This window comes from Pseudophryne corroboree, chromosome 11 (assembly GCF_028390025.1).
Source record: "Pseudophryne corroboree isolate aPseCor3 chromosome 11, aPseCor3.hap2, whole genome shotgun sequence".
Lineage (NCBI taxonomy): Eukaryota > Metazoa > Chordata > Amphibia > Anura > Myobatrachidae > Pseudophryne > Pseudophryne corroboree.
This window is the reverse complement of record NC_086454.1, coordinates 299,803,581-299,825,276: the sequence shown is the minus strand read 5'-3', so window position 1 is coordinate 299,825,276 and position 21,696 is coordinate 299,803,581. Positions and strand designations below refer to the sequence as shown.

Sequence of the window (21,696 nt, the reverse complement as noted above, 5' to 3'; positions counted from 1 at the left end):
TATGCGTGTGGACCATATTTCCCACACATAATAAACCTTGCTGACCCCCTCGGCCGCAATTCTCCAGCCTGAACCCTGCATACTGAACGTCTCTCACTTGAGCAACTGGCTCCCATATTTGTGGTCCTTTTCCCACAAACACCAGAATACTCAATGCAAGCAGACGGTGAAAGTTCACTGAGCGCTCTTCACCCGCTCTCGCCCATGTTGGCCAGTACAATGATACACTGTCGATAATGGATCGCAATGTACTCAACCTAGGGCCCTATCAGACCTTACAGCACCGTAATTTATTTCGGTGGAGGTTCTGTTGGAATCTTTTCCTGAGAGAGGCAGCTAAAAAATTCCTTTTCGGTATCTTTCCACTGGAATTTTTGTAGGGTGATAAAAACAGTTGCCTAATAACTATTGCTCACCCTTTCCAGTGGAAGCCCACCAGGGAGATTTCCTGACGTTATCAAAGAAAAACCCCTTTCTCTTTCCTTTTACACAATCACGTCTGCGTATGCTCTCCACAGCGCATATGATACAATAATATCACTTTGTGCTGTGTAAAACACACGGATGTGCGGTTCAATCGCACAGCCTATAGATACTAGTTATCTATATGCCCTACGATTGCGGGAGTCGAATTCACAAGCTGCGCTCCTCAGCCGGAGCGTAACAAAAAAAATCTATATGTTTGGGATTCACCTTTACTTCAATTCACAATTCCTGATTACGCTTCTGTGCAAGTCTCCTCACGACTTGCGTATTTCTCTAACGTCCTAAGTGGATGCTGGGGACTCCGTAAGGACCATGGGGAATAGCGGCTCCGCAGGAGACTGGGCACATCTAAAGAAAGCTTTAGGACTAACTGGTGTGCACTGGCTCCTCCCCCTATGACCCTCCTCCAAGCCCCAGTTAGATTTCTGTGCCCGACGAGAAGGGTGCACACTAGGGGCTCTCCTGAGCTTCTTAGTGAAAGTTTTAGTTTAGGTTTGTTATTTTCAGTGAGACCTGCTGGCAACAGGCTCACTGCATCGAGGGACTAAGGGGAGAAGAAGCAAACTCACCTGCGTGCAGAGTGGATTGGGCTTCTTGGCTATTGGACATTAGCTCCAGAGGGACGATCACAGGCCCAGCCTGGATGGGTCCCGGAGCCGCGCCGCCGGCCCCCTTACAGAGCCAGAAGAGCGAAGAGGTCCGGAAAAATCGGCGGCAGAAGACGTTCCTGTCTTCAATAAGGTAGCGCACAGCACTGCAGCTGTGCGCCATTGCTCTCAGCACACTTCATACTCCGGTCACTGAGGGTGCAGGGCGCTGGGGGGGGCGCCCTGAGACGCAATAAAACATGATAAAAATACCTTACATGGCAAAAAATACATCACATATAGCTCCTGGGCTATATGGATGCATTTAACCCCTGCCAGAATATACAGAAAAACGAGAGATAAGGCCGCCGAAAAGGGGGCGGAGCCTATCTCCTCAGCACACTGGCGCCATTTTCCCTCACAGCTCAGTTGGAGGGAAGCTCCCTGGCTCTTCCCTGCAGTCACTACACTACAGAAAGGGTTAAAAAAAGAGAGGGGGGCACTAATTAGGCGCAGTATTAAAACATACAGCAGCTATAAGGGGAAAAACACTTATATAAGGTTATCCCTGTATATATATATAGCGCTCTGGTGTGTGCTGGCATACTCTCCCTCTGTCTCCCCAAAGGGCTAGTGGGGTCCTGTCCTCTATCAGAGCATTCCCTGTGTGTGTGCTGTGTGTCGGTACGTTTGTGTCGACATGTATGAGGAGAAAAATGATGTGGAGACGGAGCAGAGTGTCTGTAACAGTGATGTCACCACCTAGGGGGTCGACACCTGAGTGGATGTACTGTTGAAAATTACGTGACAGTGTCAGCTCTGTATAAAAGACAGTGGTTGACATGAGACAGCCGGCTACTCAGCTTGTGCCTGTCCAGACGTCTCATAGGCCGTCAGGGGCTCTAAAGCGCCCGTTACCTCAGATGGCAGATACAGACGCCGACACGGATACTGACTCCTGTGTCGACGGTGAAGAGACAACCGTGATTTCCAGTAGGGCCACACGTTACATGATTGAGACAATGGAAAATGTTTTATACATTTCTGATAATACGAGTACCACCAAAAAGGGGTATTATGTTCGGTGAGGGAAAAACTACCTGTAGTTTTCCTGAATCTGAGAAATAAAATAAGGTGTGTGATGATGCGTGGGTTTCCCCCCGATAACAATTGATAATTTCTTAAAAAGTATTGGCTGTATACCCTTTCCCGCCAGAGGTTAGGGTGCGTTGGGAAACACCCCCTAGGGGGGATAAGGCGCTCACACGCTTGTAAGAACAAGGGCTCTACCCTCTCATGAGATGGCCGCCCTTAAGGATCCTGCTGATAGAAAGCAGGAGGGTATCCAAAAATGTATTCACACACATACTGGTGTTATACTGCGACCAGCAATCGCCTCAGCCTGGAGGTGCAGTGCTGGGTTGGCATGGTCGGATTCCCTGACTGGAAATATTGATATCCTAGATAAGGATAGTATATTATTGCCTATAGAGCATTTAAAAGATGCATTTCTATATATGCATGATGCACAGCGGAATATTTGCCGACTGGCATCAAGTATAAGTGCGTTGTCCAATTCTACCAGTAAAATGGTCAGGTGATGCGGATTCCAAACGGCATTTGGAAGTATTGCCTTTGAAAGGGGACATTTGGGGTCGGTCTTTTAGACCTGGTGGCCACGGCAACAACTGGGAAATCCACGTTTGTACCCCAGGTCGCCTCTCAAAATAAGACGCCGTATTATCAGGCGCAGTCCTTTGTTGGCAAGCGGACAAAAGGTTCCTCTTTTCTGCTCGTGACAGAGGGAGAGGAAAAAGGCTGAAGAGATTACCCAGTTCCCAGGAACAGAAATCCTTTCCCGCCTCTGCAAAGCCCTCAGTATGACGCTAGGGCCTTACAAGCTCAGACACGGTGGGGGCCCGTTCTCAATGAATTTCAGTGCGCAGTGGGCTCACTCGCAAGTAGACCCCTGGATCCTTCAGGTAATATCTCAAGGGTACATATTGAAATTCGAGACGTCTCCCCCTCGCCGTTTCCAAAAGTCGGCTTTACCGACGTCTCCCTCTGACAGGGAGGCAGTTTTGGAAGCCATTCACAAGCTGTATTCCCAGCAGGTGATAATCAAGGTACCCCTCCTGCAACAGGGAACGGGGTATTATTCCACACTATTGTGGTACCGAAGCCAGACGGCTCGGTGAGACCGATTCTAAATCTAAAATCTAAAATCTTTGAACACTTACATACAGAGGTTCAAATTCAAGATTGAGTCACTCAGAGCAGTGATTGCGAACCTGGAAGAAGGGGACTACATGATGTCTCGGGACATCAAGGATGCTTACCTTCATGTCAAAATTTACCCTTCTCACCAAGGGTACCTCAGGTTATGGTACAGAACTGTCACTATCAGTTCAGACGCTGCCGTAGGGATGGTCCACGGCACCCCGGGTCTTTACCAAGGTAATGGCCGAAATGATATCCCTTCGAAGGAAGGGAATTTTAGTTATCCCTTACTTGGACGATTCCCTGATAAGGGTAAGATCCAGGGAACAGTTGGAAGTCGGTGTAGCACTATCTCAGGTAGTGTTGCGGCAGCACGATTGGATTCTCAATATTCCAAAATCGCAGCTGGTTCCGACGACTTGTCTTCCGTTTCCTAGGGATGTTCCTGGACACAGTCCAGAAAAAAAAAGGTGTTTCTCCCGGTAGAGAAAGCCAGGGAGTTATCCGAGCTAGTCAGGAACCTCCTAAAACCGAACCAAGTCTCAGTGCATCAATGCACAAGGGTTCTGGGTAAAAATGGTGGCTTCCTACGAAGCAATCCCATTCGTTAGATTCCACGCAAGAACTTTCCAGTGGAACCTACTGGACAAATGGTCCGGGTCGCATTTTCAGATGCATCAGCGGATAACCCTGTCACCAAGGACAAGGGTATCCATCCTGTGGTGGTTGCAGAGTGCTCATCTTCTAGAGGGCCGCAGATTCGGCATTCAGGACTGGGTCCTGGTGACCACGGATGCCAGCCTGCGAGGCTGGGGAGCAGTCACACAGGGAAGGAATATCCAGGGCTTGTGGTCAAGCCTGGATACATCACTTCACATAAATATCCTGAAGCTAAGGGCCATTTACAATGCTCTAAGCTTAGCAAGACCTCTGCTTCAAGGTCAGCCGGTGTTGATCCAGTCGGACAACATCATGGCAGTCACCCACGTAAACAGACAGGGTGGCACAAGAAGCAGGAGGGCAATGGCAGAAGCTGCAGGGATTCTTCGCTGGGCGGAAAATCATGTGATAGCACTGTCAACAGTATTCATTCCGGGAGTGGACAACTGGGAAGCAGACTTCCTCAGCACGACCTCCACCCGGGAGAGTGGGGACTTCACCCAGAAGTCGTCCACATGATTAAAAACTCGACAGGTATTGCGCCAGGTCAAGAGACCCTCAGGCAATAGTTGTAGACGCTCTGGTAACACCGTGGGTGTACCAGTCAGTGTATGTGTTACCTCCTCTGCCTCTCATACCCAAGGTACTGAGATTGATAAGATGGAGAGGAGAAAGCACTATATTCGTGGCTCCGGATTGGCCAAGAAGGACTTGGTAACCGGAACTTCAAGAGATGCTCACGGAGGATCCGTGGCCTCTACCTCTAAGAAGGGACCTGCTCCAGCAAGGACCCTGTCTGTTCCAAGACTTACCGCGGCTGCGTTTGACGGCATGCCGGTTGAACACCGGATCCTGAAGGAAAAAAGGCATTCCGGATGAAGTCATCCATATCCTGATCTAAAGCCAGGAAGGATGTAACCGCAAAAACATTATCACCGCAATTGGCGAAAATATGTTGCGTAGTGCGAGGCCAGTAAGGCCCGACGGAGGAAATTCAACTGGGTCGATTCCTACATTTCCTGCAAACAGGAGTGTCTATGGGCCTGAAATTGGGGTCCATTAAGGTTCAGATTTCGGCCCTGTCAATTTTCTTCCAAAAAAGAACTAGCTTCAGTCCCTGAAGTTTAGACGTTTGTAAAAGGGTTACTGCATATACAGCCTCCTTTTGTGCCTCCAGTGGCAATTTGGGATCTCAATGTAGTTTGGGTTCCAAAAGTCACATTGGTTTGAACCACTTTAATCTGTGGAGTTAAAATATCTCACATGGAAAGTGGTCATGCTGTTGGCCCTGGCCTGGGCCAGGCGCGTGTCAGAATTGGCGGCTTTATCCTGTAAAAGCCCTTATCTGATTTTCCATTCGGACAGGGCGGAATTGAGGACTCGTCCTCAGTTTCTCCCTAAGGTGGTTCCAGCGTTTTCACCTGAACCAACCTATTGTGGTGCCTGCGGCTACTAGGGACTTGGAGGAATCCAAGTTGCTGGATGTTGTCAGGGTCCTGAAAATATGTTTCCAGGACGGCTGGAGTCAGGAAATCTGACTCGCTGTTTATCCTGTATGCACCCAACAAGCTGGGTGCTCCTGCTTCTAAGCAGACTATTGCTCGTTGGATTTGTAGTACAATTCAGCTTGCACATTCTGTGGCAGGCCTGCCACAGCTAAAATCTGTAAAAGCCCGTTCCACAAGGAAAGTGGGCTCATCTTGGGCGGCTGCCGAGGGGTCTCGGCTTTACAACTTTGCCGAGCAGCTACTTGGTCAGGGGCAAACACGTTTGCTAAATTCTACAAATTTGATACCCTGGCTGAGGAGGACCTGGAGTTCTCTCATTCGGTGCTGCAGAGTCATCCGCACTCTCCCGCCCGTTTGGGAGCTTTGGTATAATCCCCATGGTCCTTACGGAGTCCCCAGCATCCACTTAGGACGTTAGAGAAAATAAGAATTTACTTACCGATAATTCTATTTCTCATAGTCCGTAGTGGATGCTGGGCGCCCATCCCAAGTGCGGATTTTCTGCAATACTTGTACATAGTTATTGTTACAAAAATCGGGTTATTATTGTTGGGAGCCATCTTTTCAGAGGCTCCTCTGTTATCATACTGTTAACTGGGTTCAGATCACAAGTTATACGGTGTGATTGGTGTGGCTGGTATGAGTCTTACCCGGGATTCAAAATCCTTCCTTATTGTGTACGCTTGTCCGGGCACAGTATCCTAACTGAGGCTTGGAGGAGGGTCATAGGGGGAGGAGCCAGTGCACACCAGTTAGTCCTAAAGCTTTCTTTAGATGTGCCCAGTCTCCTGCGGAGCCGCTATTCCCCATGGTCCTTAAAGAGTCCCCAGCATCCACTACGGACTATGAGAAATAGAATTATCGGTAAGTAAATTCTTATTTTCTCTCTTTATGTTCACGTAAGGTAGCGAACCTTACGCCACCGGGCCTCTACTATCCCAGTGTTCCCACGGGACCCAAATTTCCGGGGTTCAGCTCCACTCACTCCTGCTTTCACTCACTCAGATACACCTTGTTTTTCTTTTCTGTACAGAAAATACCACTCCCTTCGATTGATGGTTTTAACCCAAAGGCAGTACCGTTTAAACAAAGTCTTACACTAATCTGCTTTTGAAATCAGATAGTTATGTGCTATTGTATTAAACGTATACTATCCCGCCTTTAATTGAACAAATCGTGTGGTTTTACTTTGCGCTCACAAACCTACGCAATCTTACGTAACCACGCGACCGTGCGTGCCTTTACGTCACGTGTGCGACCCTGCGCCACGTGCAAGCTCCTGTAATTTGTCTGTACGTGTACAAACGTGCGTTCGCAACTCAATAAACCACACAATCTCTATAAAAGTGAGTAATACTAACTATAATCGCTCACAAACACAACCCACATTTGTTCTGTATAAACCTTACGACCAGGCCAGAACTGCATTTTGTGTTTTATAATTACAGCCTTAATATACTTATTTCAAATGTATCTACATGGCAGACAAATATATCCGATTTCACACAGGTCTAAAATGACTAATAACCTATGATTTAAATGATATGATTCAGATTGGATAGCTATCTTGCCGAACATACACTGATATAAATATACACATCATTATAATAATATTATATATATATATATATATATATATATATACCATTTACTGCACTCCTATGAGACACCTCACCTCTTCACTGCCTCTAATTTGCATATCAAAGATATTTCCTTTGCCTGTACTAAAAAAAAGTAGTTACACAAGTTAATTTGCATTTCAATGGCTATCCTACCCTAGTAAACAGACTCCACAAATCTTGGAAGAAAAGAAAGAAAAAGGAAAGAGAGGTTTTTTTTTTTTTTCTATCTGTGTGCAACCCCCCACTTGATGTAAGGTAATTACACACAGACAAGGAAAAAAAAACATTCACTTAGCTCACCATTTACTCTCACTAGGCCCAGTTGAAACTATTTGTAATTGATTATGGCATGGGTTAAATAAATTCATTGGTAACTCACAAATGGTGCTGGATTTGTAGATATGTGGAAACTTTGTGACAAAGGAAACTGATTGTTCTAATCAGACTGAAAATCAACTATTTAGAAAGTGACCTTCCTAAAATGGCCACTGCTCCTCCCCCTTCCACATCCATGAGGCTTACACAAGATGGTGGACAGGCCAAGTGGCTAGGCCAAAATGGAGGACAGACCATGCGGCTCCTTTGTCACAAAGAAATCACAGTCTATACAGACACCAAGAGTTACTTTAGGCCTGAGTTTAAAAGGTATACAAATTTTCTCAGCATGCTAACACAGCTATATTATGGCTATGCAGCAACTTTTAAATGCACTTTAAATCTACTTAGCAGATAAACAATCCAATGTGAATCAAACACAATATGACTTATTTGAACTTTGTTTTGCAACAATAAAAATACGCTGTAGCATCTTAAATATTATGAGAAACACACTGTCCCTTGAATTTCATATCAGCGCCTTACTGGTAAAACAACAGAACACACGGATGTGATTCGTCAGCGTCGCGATGCGTCCGCCGTTAGCTGGTCGATCACAACGGCGCCTGTACAGTGCATCATCAAGAACATGATATCCTGGACGAGCCCCATCTGTAAAAGTCATTTTGCTTTCTAACAAATATTTAAATTGCCAGCTCTAATATATACTGTGGATGCCTGCATCTTATTACCATGTGCTAAGAATGTGTGCTATACATCGCAAAACACTACATCCCATAAGAGAAAACAATACACCCACACATTATCTGAGTTCCAAGGCTCATTGATGTATATACTTGTTATTAAAAGGATATGTATTCAATATATCACAATGTACAGTATATATATATATATATATATATATATATATATAATATATAATCAGGAGCAGTGAGGCTCGGCACTCCAAATGGGTAAACACAAATACTTGCTGCGGTGCCCTCCGTAGATCAATGGCTAGATCCTTAATAGTGCATGGAAGACAGCGGCACTCAGCAGACTTGAAGAAAAATATTTAAGCCTTTAATTAATGTGGTCCTACGCCGTTTCGGGGTCAAGCCCCGTCGTCAGGGACAAGCGATACAATGTATATATATATATATAGTTACATGGTTACAATTTACACAGTAAGCAGTTATTACAAACTAATTCAAATACATACATGGCCAGCGATACAATTACCATATTTTGCTCAAATAAAGTCTCCACTCTCTCTCTCAGTAAAATCATGCAGCCACTGGACAGACATCATCTCCACCATCATCTGGGACAAAGAACAGTGAGCTCTTGTGTGTCTGCAATCAGCTATATACTATGTATTTTGGGGGAGTGCACACATCTCTTGTTACTAGTCTAGGGGAGGGAACTTTCTCATTCATGATGACTCACTGGTCAGTTCATATGCAAGCAACGTCCAGCCTTGATGGTGTAATTACAGGAGATAGCCACTGGTCAGGCATGCTGTCTTCCAAAGAATCCATTGTTCTAATAAGAGTGACTTTAGCTTTCATACATTTAAACATATCTACTAATGGCAATGTGATACAACTTTATAACAGGCATCAAATGAATCTACACATTAATCTGGTTACTGTGACACCAAGCACGACATGTCCATCTTGTTCCGTTTCAATAAATACACATACATGACGTTACTCCATTATATAATTTAAAACATTATGATGTCTGGTGCTTGATATGTTCAAATGATGTGCTGGATGAAATATTTGTTGAATATATCTTTGTGGCATGTCTGTATAAATGCGTATGTTACCATACACTGCGGTGCGCGCTGTGAGTATTTGCAAGTATAGCGACTCATAATGTGTGGAGTCTGTATGTTCTCTCTGTGTAATATTTTTGACTTCGACAGTCTTGTACAGCAGAATTTCTATCATCCTCTAGGGACTCACTAACCTGTACTCAGGATAATACTCACTCCCAGTCCAGTGGGGCTGAACCCCCTTGGTTGGCTTCCATTAAATGTATGATTTCTACTATTTCTACAAAACTGTCTCATAATGAGAAGGAGACACAGTTCTTACGGCAATCTATGGATGACCTGATGCATAGGGACTCAGCTTCCATACCTCCACCCCAGGCCCTAGCCATTTGCCCACAGAAGCATACTCTGGCCCAAATCATGCAGGGTGATGCTGACCCTGATACGTAGGATCCAGAGGAGGGTGAAGTGGATGCAGGTGAGGGGGATGCTGTCCTGTCACAGGGAATACAGGCCCTCATTGAGGCAATCAGGACTTTCCTGCACATTCCTGACAGGACAGAGGAGGGGGAAGAGGAATCTTATTTTAATACTAAAAAGAAATCCTCAGCTACTTTCCCCACTTCAAAGGAATTAAACACCCTCTTTGAAGAGGCGTGGGTAAACCCTGACAAGAAATTTCAGATCCCTAAACAGTTGATTTCTTCCTTTCCTTTTCCTTCGGAGGATAGGAAGAAATGGGAAAACCCGCCAATTGTAGACGCTTCTGTATCCAGGTAATTGCGTAAGATAGTCTTACCGGTTCCTGGGGCGGCGTTCTTAAAGGGCACAGCTGACCGTAAGATTGAGACCACTCTCATATCTTTATTTCTCTTACATCCTAGAGGATGCTGGGGTCCACATTAGTACCTTGGGGTATAGATGGGTCCACTAGGAGCCATTGGCACTTTAAGAGTTTCAGAGTGTGGGCTGGCTCCGCCCTCTATGCCCCTCCTACCAGACTCAGTTTAGAAAATGTGCCCGGAGGAGCCGGTCACAGCTAGGGGAGCTCCTAGAGCTTCTTTAGTTTTATTTTTTTTCTAAGAGTAATTTAGGCACAGCCTCCCTGCTTCGTGGGACTTAGGGGGGGAGTAGTGTCCAACCCTGAGAGGTTAATGGCCACTATCTCCCTGCTGACAGGACACTGAGCTCCTGAGGGTGATGATCGTTAGCCGCCCGAGGCGACCGCTCACTCCCGCAGCATGCCGCCACCCCCTAACAGAGCCAGAAGATTCCGGTGGCGAGTGAGTCACCGGCTCCCCGGACAAGAAGGGAGCCAGTGTGAATAGCGCCTACAGGGTAGGAGCGCATTACTAACTGCGCTCCGGAGAGCTCAGCGCTACATAGTGCGGCGCTATGAAGGGCGCCCTGAGCCAGAGCAGATACCCTACACTGGTCATCAAGCCTATCAGGGACCTCGGTTACGCTGCTAGCAGAATTCTCAGGCCAGTATAATCCTTTGAAAGTGCGGGAAGAGGCGCCATTTCCAGAGGGCAGAGGTTCTCCTCAGAGCGGACCCAGCAGCGTTCAGCGCCATTTTTCTCCCTGCAGATGCAGCTCCAGAGACGCTGACAGGGAGTGCTGTCCCTCCACACGACTCCAGCTTTCCTGTGCGGTACCAGGGGGATGTAGAAGGGTTGGGGGAGGCTGTGTATTACTGTGTAGTCTATGAAGGGTACACAGTCAGCGCTAGGGGGGTTATACCTACCTAATTGAGCGCTGTGTGTGTGCTGGCTCCAAGCTGTGTGTTTCTCTGAAGGTACTTGGAGAGGAAACTGTGTCTGACATTTTCCTGTGTGAGTGTGGGTGTATGTTTTCTCACATAACCATGTCCAGGGACTCTGTGTCTTATGCTGCAGAGGAGTACATTCCATGTACCCAGGAATGTAATGTGGTGTCTCAGATTCCTATTAATGAGCCAGAATGGCTGACTTCTATTAAGGGTATGATCTCTCAGATCTCTATTAGGGTAGCCCATAATGAGACTAAAACTCAGGTTTTAAAGAGTTCTATGGCAGGTTGGTCAGGTTCCATTCCTATTCCTTCCAAATCCCCTAGCGTGTACCCAAAGAAACGTGCACTTGCCCAGGTTATGCAAGATGACATGGATACCGACTCTGACACGGCAGACGGTGATGGGGATGTGCTGAGGGCGGCGGCGGCCCTCGCAAAGGGGATGCAGCTCATGATTGAGGCCATTAGAGATGTGTTAAACATTACTGACTCACCACCTGAGCAGGTTGAGGAGCCTTACTTCACAGACAATAAGAAAGCCTTGCTAACCTTCCCTGCTTCAAAAGAATTAAACACTCTCTTTGTTAAATCCTGGGAAAACCCGGAGAAAAATTTCCAGATCCTGAAGAGGATAGGAAAAGTTGGGAGACCCCACCCATAGTTGATGCATCTTTCTCCAGACTGTCAAAGAAGGTGGTGTGGTGTTACCTGTCCCTGGCTCTACCACGTTGAAGGAACCGGCTGACCGTAAGATTGACACTACGCTCAAATCCATATACACTGCTTCAGGGGTGGCGTTAAGGCCTACTATTGCCTGTGCATGGATTTCTAAAGCTATAGTAAAGTGGTCAGGTACGTTACGAGAGGGCTTAGGTACACTAGATAGAAGTGACATTGAACTGTTTTTACGTAACATACAGGATTCTGCGGGGTTCATGGTGGAATTCATGAAGGACCTGGGTACAATGAATGCAAGGATATCTTCCATGTCTGTCTAAGCTCGCAGGGGACTCTGGCTACGCCAATGGTCTGCCGACGCGGAATCCAGGAGAAGTGGGGAGAACCTACCCTACACAGGTCAGGCTCTATTTGGGGAAGCGTTGGATACGTGGATTTCCAGGGCAACCGCGGGTAAGTCACCTTTTCTTCCTTCAGCTCCGCCTTCTAAGAAGAAATTTTTTCCTTCATCTGCATCTCAGTCCTTTTGGACCGCTAAGACGAAAAAGTCCAAGCCTCCTACCACCTTCTTTAGAGGTGGTCGTGCAAAATCCAAAAAACCTGCACCTGCAGGTTCCCAGGACCAGAAGCCTGCTTCTTGTACCTCAAAATCCTTGATCCCTGGGTACTGGATATTGTGTCCTAGGGGTACAGACTGAAGTTTCAAGATCTCCCGCCTCACCGATGCTTCAAATCAGGCTTGCCAGCTTTACTGACAGACAGGGCTATCCAGCTGGAAGCCGTAAAAAATTTGGAAAAGTCAGAGGTCATTGTTCCAGTTCCACCTTATTTGAAACACATGGGTTACTATTCAAACCTTTTCATGGTACCAAAGCCGGATGGTTTGGTCAGGCCAATTTTGAACTTGAAATCGCTAATCCCTTATCTAAGGGAGTTCAAATTACAAAATGGAGTCTCTAGGGCGGTGATCTCAGGTCTAGAGGAGGGAGAGTTTCTGGTATCCCTGGATATCAAGGATGCGTACCTCCACATTCCGATTTGGCCACCGCACCAGGCGTATCTCCGATTTGCACTGTTGGACAGTCACTATCAGTTCCAGGCACTGACGTTCGGTCTCTCCACGGTGCTGAGGGTGTTCACCAAGGTGATGGCAGAGATGATGGCTCTCCGCAGACAGGGAATGAACATAATTCCATATCTTGACGATCTGCTGATAAAGGCATCGTCCAGGGTGAAGTTGTTGCAGTTCATTGCTCTCACGACTCATCTGCTCAGGGAACATGGTTGGATCTTGAACCTTCCAAAGTCACATTTGGAGCCGACAAGGAGATTTTCTTTCCTGGGAATGATCCTCGACACGAAAGTGCAGAAGGTGTTTCTGCCGGTGGAGAAAGCGTTGGTGATACAATCAATGGTCCGGGATGTCTTGAAGCCTGCCCGGGTATCGGTTCATCAGTGTATTCGCCTTCTGGGAAAGATGGTGGCCTCTTACGAGGCTCTACAGTACGGAACATTTCATGCTTTGTCATTCCAACTGGATCTCCTAGACAAGTGGTCGGGATCTCATCTACACATGCACCAGAGGATACGTCTGTCGCCGTAAGCAAGGATTTCACTACTCTGGTGGTCAAGTCAGGAATTCCTTCCAATAAACATCCTGGAACTAAGAGCCGTGTCCAACGGTCTTCTACAAGCAGCACACCTTCTGCAGGATCAGGCCATTCAAGTGCAGTCGGACAACGTAACGACGGTGGCCTACATAAACCGACAGGGTGGAACGAAGAGCAGAGCTGCGATGTCAGAGGTGACAAGAATCCTTCTCTGGGCAGAAAGGCACGTGGTGGCGCTGTCGGCAATCTTCATTCCGGGTGTGGACAACTGGGAAGCGGACTTCCTCAGCAGGCACGATCTCCATCCGGGAGAGTGGGGAATACACCCCGAGGTGTTCGCAGAAGTGACAAGTCTTTGGGGCGTACCTCAAATAGACATGATGGCCTCCCGCCTCAACAAGAAGCTTCGGAGGTACTGTTCCAGGTCGAGAGACCCACAAGCAGTGGCAGTGGATGCCCTGGTAACACCGTGGGTGTTCAAGTCAGTGTATGTGTTCCCTCCACTTCCACTCATTCCAAGAATTCTAAAGCTTGTAAAAAGAACAAGAGTTCAGGCGATCCTCGTTGCTCCGGACTGGCCAAGGAGAGCTTGGTACGCGGATCTCCTGCTTGGTACGCGGATTTACTGCTGGAAGATCCGAGGCCTCTTCCTCTTCGGGAGGATCTTATACAACAGGTGCCGTTCGCTTATCAAGATTTACCACGGCTACATTTGACGGAATGGAGGTTGAATGCCAGATCTTAGCTCGGAAGGGTATTCTGAACGAGGTTATTCCTACCCTGATACAGGCTAGGAAGGGAGTAACGTCTAAACATTACCATCGAATTTGGAAAAAATATGTGTCTTGATGTGAATGTAAGAAATTTCCTATGGTGGAGTTTCAACTTGGACGGTTTCTCCTCTTTCTGCCAGCAGGTGTGGATATGGGCCTGCGGTTGGGATCCACAAAGTCCAGATTTCGGCTTTATCCGTTTTCTTCCAGAAACAATTGGCTGCCCTCCCTGAAGTACAGACATTTTTGAAAGGGCTTCTGCACATCCAGCCTCCCTTTGTGGCGCCGACGGCACCCTGGGATCTTGACGTGGTGTTGCATTTCCTTCAATCGGATTGGTTTGAGCCTTTACAGGAGGCTGAGGTCAAGTTTCTCACGTGGAAGGCTGTCACATTGTTTGTCTTGGCTTCTGCACGACGTGTGTCGGAGTTGGGGGCTTTGTCCTGGAAAAGCCCCTACTTGATATTCAATGAAGAAGAGCTGAGCTGAGGACGCATCAGCAGTTCCTTCCAAAGGTTGTGTCGGCTTTTCATATCAACCAACCTATTGTGGTGCCAGTGGCTACTGACTCCTCAATTGCATCAAAGTCCTTGGATGTTGTGAGGGCTTTGAAGATCTATGTGAAGAGGACTGCTCGTCACAGAAAATCGGACTCTGTTTGTCCTTTATAATCCCAAGAAAATTGGGTGTCATGCTTCTAAGCAGTCGATTTCTCGTTGGATCAGGTTCACTATCCAGCATGCATATTCTATGGCAGGATTGCCGTGTCCAAAATCTGTTAAGGCCCACTCTACTCGTAAGGTGGGTTCTACCTGGGCGGCTGCCCGGGGTATCTCGGCTTTGCAGCTCTGCCGTGCGGCTACTTGGTCTGGGTCGTACACGTTTGCTAAGTTCTACAAGTTCGATACTTTGGCCTCTGAGGACCTCAAGTTTGGTCAATCAGTTCTGCAGGGGCCTTTGCGCTCTCCCTCCCGTTCTGGGAGCTTTGGTACATCCCCATGGTACTAATGTGAACCCCAGCATCCTCTAGGACGTAAAAGAATATAGGATTTTAATTACCTACTGGTAAATCCTTTTCTCGTAGTCCGTAGAGGATGCTGGGCACCCACCCAGCACTTCATTGTCCTGCAGTGGTTACTTGGTTCAGTACTGCTTTGTTCTTAGTTAAATACTGCGTTTTTTAACTGGTTTAGGTAATGTTTCAGCTGTTGCTGAGTTTTCAGGCTAGTTACCTTGGTTTGCCTTGTTTGTGTGAGCTGGTATGAATTTCGCCACTATCTGTGTAGTTTCCTTCTCTCGAAGTTGTCCGTCTCCTCGAGCACAGTTTCTAGACTGAGTCTGGTAGGAGGGGCATAGAGGGAGGAGCCAGCCCACATTATTAAACTCTTAAAGGGCCAATGGCTCCTAGTGGACCCGTCTATGGGGGTCATTCTGACACGATAACATGCTACAGTTTATCGCGTTTGGCCGCCGTTTCGTAGGCGCGGTCTGGCCAACGCAGGCGTGGCCAGACCGTTTGGGTGGCGGGCCGCAGCGACTGCATGACATCGCACGCAGCCGCTGCGGGCCGTGGAGCGATTAGTAGCTCCCAGCCAGCATGCTAAAGCTGCGCTGGCCGGGAGCTACTCCTAAAGTGCAAAAGCATCGCCACTTTGCGATGCTTTTGCACTTCTGCTGGGGGGAGGGGGGCAGCACTGACATTCGAGGCGGGATAGCCCTGTGCTGGGCGTCCCCCCGCATGTCTATGGACATGATCGGAGCCCTGCTAAATTTTGCAGGGCTATGATTAACTCGAAATGACCCCTGTGAGGAAACCACGCTTCGCTGGGATGGTGGTTACCCTCTGTGGGATTCAATTCACTCGGGCAGATCAAAATATATAAAAAATAAGTCTTTATTATGACAGCACCACACCATAAAATAGTCACATGTTACAGGGTAATTGGTAGCACATATCCTCCAGCAGCCTCTTGCAGTCAGCATCCATAAGTAGCAATAGAAGTAATCTGTATCCTTACCACTACCTCTTGCTAGACAGTCCTGTGTCCCCCAGCCTGGGGTACTGGCTCACACTGACCCTGTCTTGGTAGGGTTTCCTCTGGTGGCACAACGATGCCCAGCTCAGAGTGTTTCCTGCTGATGTCTGATACAGGATCCACCACAATAGACTCTCTTCCATTGAGACCTGCTCTCCTTATATACCTGACTGGCAGATCCCCTCTGGTGCCAAACAGTCTACTCAGGAGGTTGGGTCAGGATATCCCAAGGCTATTTCAGCCAGTATAGTGCTGTGGAGAGCCATTGTACATCCTCTGGGAGTTCTAACCTAATTACCTCCCTGATGACCTAGATACATAACTTGGGCTGGCAGCTAGCTATCTTACCAGTCACTCAGTCATTGTTCTGATTACATTACCAGCAACACCTATCACACCTCACACAATGGACTCACATATGTGATACAAATGGTAATGAACTAGCACAGCTGCCTGGCTCTCCTCATGTCACACACTATGGCCTGTCCTGCTATAGTCACACAATATGGCAATTGTCTTTATATCTCCAATACATACCATATTGCAGGTAATAGCAAGGACAATAAATACCTAATAACATGAAATAACAGTATACATGATACACCTAGGCTCTGGTGTATATACCTAGACTGGGCCAAGGATTAAAAAGTACATTATACTGAGAGAAACGAGTGATGAATATAAAGGTTCTCAGTCCAAGTCCATCTCGTTTCGTTACAACCCCCTATACCCCATGGTACTAACGTGGACCTTAGCATCCTCTACCGACTACGAGAAAAGGATTTACCAGTAGGTAATTAAAATCCTCTTTTTACTGATCATTTATAGAAAATAATGTGATAATAATCTCTACTTAATAGTATATACTATATATTCTCCTTAATACTATTTAGGTTATAGCTATGTGGGGATAAAGCTCCTAAATTTGCTGTTCGGACTTGGTAAATTGGACTAGACTGAGGCCTCCATGTAAATAATGGGGATTGCGTTACTTAGCTGAGCGCAGGTGATATCTATGTGTGATAGCCGGGGAGCGGCAGGTCCATAAGTAATTTTAAAAGCATTGGACGCCAGGCCGTTTCATCACATAAGCACGCAGTTTATTCACAGTTCAGACAGGGTTATCACAACAATAACATTTAACTTCTTGTTCTCCTCTCTTCAGGGTAATATTCATATGGGTTACATCAGGTTACATCTCCTTTCATTTGCTTCACTGGCAATAACAGCATTTACAGTGATGTGACAGCATTACAGTACAGTACATACCAGCGCAGTCTCTGGGAATCAGTATTGCGGCTTCCGCAAACAGATTCATTTCAGTGTGCTCTCCCCCATTCGCTAGTGGCTCTATCTAAACGGGATCTCTCATGGACACGTTACTGGGGACCTTCCGCCAAACGTGGTTCCTACCACTCACCTAGGTCGTCCTCTCCCGCAGACTCACACCTCCCGTCCTGCTTCTTAGGTACCCCTGAAGATGGGGATCCCCTGTGTTCCTGGTTCCTTCCACTGTACTCTGCATACTGTGGCTCTCACACTGCAAATCTGGATATCTTTTGCTCTTCCTAGCAGCACCTACATGCTGTTCTATAATGCCAGGGACTGTGGAGTACCATGCTTGTTCCACAGTCCCCAGACTGCGTTTCTCCTGGACACTTAGCCTGTGCCTTCCATCCTCAGTCCTCAGCTCACCCTGAATTCTAGCCTCTGCTTTGTTCCTTCTACTAAAACCCCCTACACTTCCTGTCCTAACTCCTTACATGTCACAGGGTCTGCAAGTAACTGGTTTTGGGGCCATAAACTCCCCCACTCACTGATAAGAATCAAAAGGCTTTTGGAACTTTCCAAAATCTGTTGTCTCCTAACATTCCAGTATGCCACATATGTTATGGCCTGCATTCAGCTAGTGATAAATAGCAGTGATAATAAAATCACACGGAAACTGCTGCTGTCACATGATGATTCGGGAGGAGTTGTGTGTCATAAATAGGCCCTATAATGATTGGAGACATCCTAGAGGCCGCTTCTGAGTACTGAGCCCAGGAATTGTGTCAGAGTGCTGCAGGTTAGTGTCACTCTGCAGCACCCGGCTCCTGTTACTGTGGAGGAGTCGGCATTTTGGTGTCACTCCATGTTAGGGTGACACCCTTGAGTGGCCCGCACCCCCCTTGTAACGACACACTGGGCAAATATGGCAAGGGTGCAATAATAATTTGGGAGAATGAGAGGCTGCTTCCACAATTCCATATGACATTGCAGGACAAGAGACAGATGAGACCTCTGGATCTGTCCCATCAGTATCAATTAATAGAAATTAGGAAATGCATTTGGAAATTTGTCATTTTTTTTAAAAACAGGTAACTGGTATGTAAGTATAATATTATACCATGACTCCAACAAGCGTTGTGACTTAGCCAACTTGTGTCCAGGCCAGGAACTTGGCACCCATGCATTTGATGGGATGGCATGTGGAAGTAGGCCTATTAAGGTTGCATTCCAGCTGTGTTCCATTTATAGTGCAGGAGGTAGATGATATACGTACATCATTCCTGGTCAGTAACATTTGTTGTACGTCTGATTCCCAGGAACACAACAGACTGCCGGCAGGGTGTCAGACAGACCAGAATGGCATCTCTTGGCGCTGACAGCTGCGAAACACAGAGGCGTGATGCATGACCAAGTACCCAGAGGCCACTCCCAGTGTTTGTGTGCACAGCTTATGTTAGGAGGTATGTCCTGAGTCACCTGGAGGAAGTGTACCATGCGTCTCTTCTTACTAACATGTGCAGAGGTGTTTTACCAAATGGGGCGGCCCAAGGCCTAACTGCTAAAGTCTACTGCCCCCAATAGTCTGCAGTTTGTATTGTGGCAGATCCTCACAGGTTGCATCCGTCCGTATTGATGATACATTGCCACCTGTCATCTGTAGAATGTATTGCGTTGGAACCTGAACCTCACGTGTGTAGTTGTCTGAGTTCTTTTTCTTACATTCAATGTACTTTTACTTTTTTAAGTGTCACTTTTGTGATTTAACAGATATGTTGAAATTATATATTATATGAAAGCACACCACGGGGGCTATATAATTGGTTCTAAGATCACAGAACTGGCAATCTGTTATAAGGCTGGTTACCTATAACCCCCCAAATGCATCTTGATTTCCAGTATAAAAGTTGTGTGTGTGCCCGTGCTGGGAAATAATGAATATATACTTATCTGACCCATCTAACGATGCTTCCAAGGACACAGTATCCCCCAAATATTAATTCATCATATAGACACTCCAGTTGGGGAAAATAAAACAAACAAAGTATATCTTTATGCAACAACATTTTAATAAATTTTTTTTTGTATTTGTTGGTAATAGATTATGTGTCTGCAAACACCTTTCCAGTGGTGGTACATGCCTCTCTGATGGTAGTGGGGGCACATGCGTCTCTGGTGTTTGTGGGGGCACATGACACTCTGATGGTAGTGGGGGCACATGCCACTCTGATGGTAGTAGGGGCACATGCCTCTCTGGTGTTTGTGGGGGCACATACCTCCCTGATGGTAATAGTGGGGGTTCATGCCTCCCTGATGGTGTTTGGGTGCGTGCCTCACCGGTGTTATTGGTGGGGGCGCATGCCTCTGGTGGTTATATCGGGCGCAGATGGTTTTATGATGGGGGCACCTGCCTCTTCCGGGGTGGCGGTGGTGCCTTCCTCTCCCGGGGTGGCGGTGGTGCCTTCCTCTCCCGGGGTGGCGGTGGTGCCATTCTCTCCCGGGCTGGTGCCTTTCTCTCCCGGGGTGGCGGTGGTGCCTTCCTCTCCCGGGGTGGCGGTGGTGCCTTCCTCTCCCGGGGTGGCGGTGGTGCCTTCCTCTCCCGGGGTGGAGGTGGGGCCTTTCTCTCCCGGGGTGGCGGTGGTGCTATCCCGTCCCAGGCTGGTGCCTTCCTCTCCCGGGGTGGCGGTGGTACCTGCTGTGCCTGGGATGCTGGGGGTAATGATGGCGTCTCCCTCTCCGCAGGTACTGGGTGTGCCTGCATCAACGAGGGTAACGGAATCTCCTCATTCTCCAATAACAAGGGCTCATCCCTCGGCCTCATCTTAATTAAATAAAGATAAAATAAAAATACTATGTAATAATTAAGTTCAGTTATTTGCAAAAATCCCTTCTAGTCAGATTTCCACCTTTACCATCCTCTGAGGCCGCCCTCACAAGACGTGATCAGTGATTTATGTATAATAAGGTCTATTTATCAACAATCGCATTTGCAGTGTAATATGGTCACGATATTAGCACCGAGGATCGCATTACAAGATACAATTATACCACCCGAATGTATTAAACAGCACTTGCATGGAGTGGATTACAGGCATACGGGTACATGAGGTGAGGATTTGATAGACTAATAGGGATGGTCAACGTGGGGCTCTCCGGCTGTTGTGGGACTGCAAATCACAGCATGCCCTGCTGCAGTTTTAGCATTTCCTAATAGCAGCATTGTAGTGGGGCATGCTGGGATGTGTGGTTCCACTGCAGCTGGAGGGCCGCATGTTAAACCCACTTGACTAGAAAAACCATTGCAGCAACGTGCCAAACACGTGTCACCCTGCATGGGGACTATTTCAGTGGCAGTAAGGAGAACCCATAAACAGCCACATACACCCATTAAGGGACAACATTTGGACATACATCACGAATTGGAGACATTACCCATTTATAAACTTATACTAAAGATCACCCAGCCTACAGTTTGCTGACTCATTGGACATGGTGGGACAGACAACTAAGGACATTATATGAACACTGGCATTGTACCCTGGAGCGCACCCATCTAACCATTATTTGAGTACTGTATTAGGGGTGTGAGACATCGCCTTTTGGGAGCTGCTAAGGGTAATTTCCTCGGAGCGCTGCATATATTATATTGTTTAAGCTCATATATAACACCTACGATTTGCGGCCATTGAGAACCGGCAATATTATAAATAATAGTAAATAACCCCTTAGCTTAGTGAGATTTGGGCAGAGACGCCTCCTTACATTTAGGCCTACCAAATTGGGACAAAACCGCCTTGTATGCCCTGACACGCCCACTTTCAGGTGAGCCCCGTCCCTTATAAAATCCAGGAAAAACCCTAATTGGGCAAATAACAAAGTACAAATAAAAATAAAAGCACACTTACCTTACGCCAGAAGAATATCCAGCACCTGTTACATGGGATGCAGCCCATGGCTGCTCCCTCCCACCTCACTCCTTGCTCTTCTCTCTCCACTTAATATATAATAATATAATAAAATATAAAAATAATACCTAATAAAATGTAATAAGTAATTTATATAAAGAAATTAAAAATACTCTCAGTAATTATAGCACAACTCCAACTCCAGAGCCTCCGTCCTGTACTACTGGGGACCAGATAACAGGATAAAGCCCAGTGTTCTGCCCTGGCATTCCATTCATTGTGTAATTGGACAGTCATGATGTCATAGCACAGACAGCAGCAGCAGCAGCCATACAGGCAAATATTTGTATTTCATAATGTGACTGTGTATAGGGGTAGGCAGGGACAGAATAGCGTATCTCCCAGCTGCCCCAATTTTAACACCCTAAAAAAGCAATATTTCTCTGACGTCCTAGTGGATGCTGGGAACTC

General features: G+C 46.9%; 2 protein-coding genes across 2 annotated transcripts in view; one reads left to right on the top strand and one right to left on the bottom strand.

Moving 5' to 3' along the window:
- Positions 1 to 21,696, top strand: part of LOC134969515 (copine-7-like) — a 600,833-nt gene that overhangs the window by 141,445 nt on the left and 437,692 nt on the right. Inside the window, exon 6 of the mRNA XM_063945515.1 lies at positions 18,640 to 18,783. The gene's annotated coding sequence lies outside the window, so the exon portion shown is untranslated. The remainder of the gene's footprint in view (positions 1 to 18,639; positions 18,784 to 21,696) is intronic.
- LOC134969519 (uncharacterized) lies at positions 19,417 to 21,454 on the bottom strand. Its single transcript, XM_063945519.1, has 2 exons — positions 21,226 to 21,454; positions 19,417 to 20,141 (listed from the first exon to the last, which is right to left on the bottom strand). The coding sequence occupies exons 1-2, from the start codon at positions 21,271 to 21,273 to the stop codon at positions 19,713 to 19,715; spliced, it is 477 nt and encodes a 158-aa protein (XP_063801589.1). The 5' UTR covers positions 21,274 to 21,454; the 3' UTR covers positions 19,417 to 19,712.